General features: G+C 40.5%; 1 protein-coding gene across 2 annotated transcripts in view; it reads left to right on the top strand.

The window, feature by feature from the left end:
• PDE3B (phosphodiesterase 3B) overlaps positions 1–5,582 on the top strand; it is a 152,315-nt gene that overhangs the window by 111,344 nt on the left and 35,389 nt on the right. For both annotated transcript variants that reach the window (XM_019519633.1, XM_019519634.1), the window contains 2 exons: positions 1,484–1,632; positions 3,562–3,696. In XM_019519633.1, coding sequence (XP_019375178.1) covers positions 1,484–1,632; positions 3,562–3,696 — 284 coding nt within the window. The remainder of the gene's footprint in view (positions 1–1,483; positions 1,633–3,561; positions 3,697–5,582) is intronic.

Genomic DNA, 5,582 nt, shown 5'->3' on the forward strand with positions numbered 1-5,582 from the left:
TTTTAAAAAAAAAAAAAAAAAAAAAAAAAGGAAAGAAAGAAAAGGCAAGAAGGAGGACTTGGGGAATTACAGACTGGTTAGCCTTACCTCTGTTCCTGGGAAGTTTAGTTAAAGGAGCTTATTAAGGAAGGTCATTTGCAAGCATCTGGAGGAGGAAAGGCTGGTTGCAAGCTTCCAGCATGGATTTATGAAAAACAAAGTGTCAAACAAACTTGATCATCTCCTTTGACAAAGTAACTGCTTGAGTGGATGAAGGGAATGCTGTGGATATAGTGCATCAGGACTTCAGCAAGGCTTTTGACAAGGTCCCGTGTGACCAGCTCTTTTCATAAACAAATTGGAGAAATGTGGGCTAGATAAAACTACTACAAGGTGAGTAGATGACCGGCTCAATAACTGCAAGGAAAGGGTCATTATTAATTGGTCCATGTCAGAATGGCAGGAGGATTCAAGTGGAAACCCCTGGGGTCTGTCCTTGGCCTGGTGCTATTCGTTGTGTTTGTTAACTTTGGATGCTGGCATAGAAAGCTTCTTGAGCAAGTTTGTGCACAACACAGAACTGGGAAGGATTCTGAACATGGAGGATGTGAACGCAATTCAGAAGGATCTTAACAGATCGGAAGTTCAGTGTGGACAGATGTAAGGTGCTGCACCTTGGAAGGAATAATTAATGACACAAATACAAAATGAGACGCACCTGGCTGGATGGCAGCTTTATGGAAAAGGTCTTGAGCGTCTTGGTAGACCACACAGACTTAATATGAGTCTGCAGTATGATGCAGCTGCACAAAAGGTTTTGGGCTGCATCAGTAGAAGTATTAAGTGCAAGACATAAGAGGTGATAGTGCCTTTACTAGGCACTGGTTAAGGCCTCATCTGGAGTAGTGTGTGCAGTTCTGGGCTTCACATTTTAAAATCAATATAGAAAAGTTTGAAAGGGTTCAGTGGCAGGCAACAAAGATGATCAAGGTCTTGGAAAACAAGTCCTGTGAAGAGAGGCTGAAGGAGCTAGGCATGTTTAGCTTGGGCAAGAGGTGCTTAAGAACATGATAGCGGCCTTCAAATCCTTGAAAGGCTGCAGTAAAGTAGGAAAGTGCCTTTTCTCTCGTTGCAGAGGGGAGCATGTGGACCAATGGCTTGCAAAGTGTAGATTGGATATCTGGAAACACTTGTTCACTCTTAAAATAGTAAGGGAGTGGAATAGACTATCTAGGGGAATTTGTGGATTCTTTCATTGGACGTGTTCAAGAAGAGGTTGGATAGCCACTGGTTAGGGAAGATATAGGCACAGCTATGCCTGTTTCCTAATATTGGTATTTCTGGGCTTTGCTGGCTGCTCCTACCCCTGTCTAGGAGCTACACGGTTAAGAAATCCAGGTTCTGGTGGGTCTAGGGTGGGAGTAAATAATATTTAATTGGCAAATGTTTAATGTATTTGAGTAATTTGTTGATAGTTTGTGCATTTTTTTTTTTTATATTTAAGGTGAAGATGGAAGTATTGACATTTCAAAAGAGACATTCCATCATACAGAGAAACAACAAAATGAAAAAAATGAACACAGAGATTGTAGGAAAATATTAACAGAAAGTGCCAATCAGCAGATGGATCAAATGCAGAATAATCAGTCTGATGTAAGCACATAATTTCAGTGATGCATAGTAATCTATTCCTTGCAATTCTTAATATCATCTTGTTAGGAAGTCCTACATCCCTGTATATATTATGATTTAAAGCTGTCGTGCTGAACCTTTTGGTCCTGCAGACCAGATGAGTAGCGCAGGGCTCATCCACAGGCTGGATCAAGCCCTGCTTACTAGAATCAGGCCCTGGGAGCCTAGCACTGACCTCTCCCACGCCCACACTCAGATTGGGGCCTGGGGGCCAGACACCTTCCTCTCAACCTCCCGCACCAGGATTTGGCCCTGGAGCCTGGCACTGTCCCTGTGTGCCAAGATATGGTTCTGGGGTTTCGCACCACCCCTATCTGGCTCTGTGCACTGGGATTTGATGCTTGATCCAGTGTGCAGAGCCTCGGCTCCTTATAAGCCTGGATGAGACCTCTCCTGCCTAATTTCTGGACCCAGAGGGAACCCCATGGGTTGAATAACATGGTGCTGCAGGCCACGTGTTTGACCCCTTTTTGGTTTAAATCCTTTGTAAAATAGTGTATTAGTGGGATTCAGAATTCTAAATAATAAAGGTGCATAAGCGTAAACTTTCAGAGTACAAATATTGCATTGGCAGCCAAGAAAGACATGGACAATATGAACATGTAAACTTGGATAAGTTTATTTTTTTGACCATAATTTACGCATTTCTTTTGTTCTGTAATTAGTTCCTCGTATGAAAACAAACAAAAGAAAAACCTTAACTTATTTGGGCAGTAAAAGCTCTGCGCCACATACCTGGTTCTTGATGGTGGCCTCTTAGTGTATGTGTGTTGTTTCTCTGGGGCTTTTGAGTATACCATGAAGGAGCATGTCCTGTCCACTCTCTCAGACTTCTCACATACAGGCTTAGGAATGAGGCAGTAAAGTTTCCCTGAAAGCATTCCTTACCAGTGCCCTCAAGAATAATTGATGCAGAGAATTTGAGTTGTGTGCATGTGTATGTAAGTGCATCTCCCCCAGAATGGTCTCACCATCTAATTTCTGGGTCTGGAGCATGTGTATAATAAGAAAGAATGGGTAGGTGAGGCCATTTGCTGAGGAACACTGGAAGTGGTATAGACATACCCTTGTTAATTGGCTAATAGAGCTGAAAGTGTCATACAGATACCAGAGTTAGTTTTAGTTTGAGTATAGTATTGCATCTGTCCTCACGTTTTGGCAGTATATAAATATATTGCATATTGAATATTTGCCATATTGGTTAGATATTAGAGGCTGTAAAGCAAGGACTTATGCATAGAAGAAGCCTTAGAAAGAAAGAAATGTGCTCTCTGGCAGCTTGACTGGTTTTGATTATATGAATACAGATAACTGCAAAAAATAAAAGATTCAGAATAGAAGGTTGTGCAGCGGCATGTAGTTGTTTGCCATTTCCATTTACTTTTATCAATACTAGCTGTTTTAAACTTTAGTTTTACAAAGTTGGAAAATGCTCTTTGTTAACTTAGATAAAACATTATCTCATTATTTCTATTTCAGCCTTGATTTAACAACAACAAAAAATAGAAGCATATAATTCTTAACAATATATTAAAAGTCTTAACAGCTGCTGGGCCATAAGTAAATAAATTGTTTTCAGTGTGCTAGAAAATATGCAAAGTTAAGTCTTGAGCTGTTTATTCTGGCATGAATAGACCCCCCCCCCCCCTTTTTTTCCCCAAAGGTACAATGTTTACTGCTTTTGATTCATCAAGTGCAAAGTATACCATGACATCATTCCAAGACAGAAAAGGTTGGGTGGACAAAATAAATATAAATGGAGTTTCCACAGCCCAATAGAATGCAAAACATTTAATCATTTTAATTTCTATTTCTTGTTCAATATAATTGACAAATTTTGATTTTCATTTGCATTTTAGAAATGTTACATTCTCTCACTCTCCCATACAGATGGAGTATGATCCTTCATTAGAAGTGATGTTAATAGATCATGACTCACTAATGGAGAAGATGAACAATTGGAATTTCCAAATTTTTGATCTTGTGCAAGAAATGGGAGACAAGTCCAGAAGGATCCTCAGTCAGGTTTGTTGCTGTTTTTGATGAATGAGCCATGTTATACAAAACATTCATAGTATTTTTGTATTTTATATAAACTGATATGCAGTTTTACCAGTTTGTATACACATTTCCAACCTGACAGAATAACTGGTCTTCACATCATGCCCTTCATGTGTAGTGACAGTGTTCATGTTTTAACAAAATGAAACTAGAGTTTTGCATATAGTTCTGCATGCTGCGAGGATAGTGGCCATTCGAGCAACAAAAATGATTTAGACCACTGGGAAACATAATTTAGGAGGAATGGCTGTAGGAAGTGGGATTATTTAGTTTTGGAGAATAGAAGATTGAAGGAAGATGTGTGATAGTCTTCAAATACCTGAAGGGTGGCTATAAACAGGAAGGTCAGAGACCATTCTCTGTGGTATCAGGGGACAAGACAAAGAACAATAGGTTTAACAAGTAGCAAAGGTAATTTAAGTTGATAGTAAGAAGAACCCTGTTACTGGGAAGGTTGTTAAACACTTCTGGAGATAGGAGATACAATCTCTTTAGGTAATCTGTTCCAGTGTTTAAGAGCAGGTTAGACAAACCTAAGAAGTCCAACTATGAAAGAGGACATCTCTGTATTTTCTCCCAGGAAGCATTTGATATCTCAAATTTCTTCTTGAAATATTGCCTAGAGCTCTGGAATGAGGGCTTGCAGTTGCCATCTTGCTCCTTTATGTAAAATTGTTGCCCTCTGTGAGGCTAACTAGTTTATTCATGGAACATAACTTTATTAGTAGTCAGTTCAAGACTAAAACTTATTGCTATACAATCTAAGAAGGTTTCAAACTTTTCCACTTTCCATTGCAAATAGAGGGTTCTAAAATATTGTAGACAGGTGATACTCAGCTGTAGATCCTTCAGATGCAGCTGCCGCACTTGATTGACTACCTACTGTTCTGTTGAGACTGAAATAAGTGCTTGTGATTCAATGAAGGCAAGATGGATTGTAATTTACACTGAGAAAGCAAAAACCAAGAAGAACCCAGCAGAGGTTATCCCAGTTTCCTTATTGGGTGATAGTGCATGCCTTTTGTTAGCATACAATTTCTGTCTGTTTTGGGTCTTCAGCTCCTTCTTGTTGCCTAAGTGATAGCAATGGTATTAGGTTCCTTTTATCTGTGCCGGGCTTGTAGGATACAACTCTTTTGTTTCGATGCAACCTATACCACCCATAACTTATGCTTTTTTCACATTGAGAGCAACCAACTATAAAGCGGTTCAGATAGTGTCCGAAACCTCAGCTACTCAAGAATGCCGGGCTCACTGTTTAAATGGCATTTTACTTTCCAGGTAATCTGTTGCCCTACTGCTTCATGATCTATGTTATCTTCCACTTCTGTGCTGGTTAGGAGTTGGTTTTAACCTGTAAAGTCTCAAATAGATGGACTTCTGGGTACCTCACAATAATTCCCCTGTCCCTATCCCCCTCACACCGCAGCTGTTCATCTCTGAATGCTTGTTCACATTATACATTCCACTTGTCAATGTGTATGCAGCTAGTGTACTTGACTTCAGTAATATGCTGCCGAGGCTGTGCATGTGCCTTCTGCTAAGGTCTTAAAGGAGTGGTGCTATCCCAACCCACTTTGGTTCCTTCTGGCTATTTGTGCTGAGAGTTAGAGCTCTTGTATTGAATCAGGATCTTGGTCTTTTCTCAAGAGGGGATGGGCAATTATTTTGACTGGAGGGCTGCTTGACAACTTCTGGTGAGCTGTCAAGGGCCGCAAGGGTAGCCTTGCCTCTTGATGTGCCCAACCCCCTGATCACCATCTTGGGACTGAAGTCCTGTCCCCTAACCTCATACCTTTGCTCCTGGAAATTAATCCTTTGGGGTGGGGGTGGGGGGGGGGAGTGGGTTG

This window comes from Gavialis gangeticus, unplaced genomic scaffold (assembly GCF_001723915.1).
Source record: "Gavialis gangeticus isolate Ggan-Ray unplaced genomic scaffold, GavGan_comp1, whole genome shotgun sequence".
NCBI classification, from domain to species: Eukaryota; Metazoa; Chordata; order Crocodylia; family Gavialidae; genus Gavialis; species Gavialis gangeticus.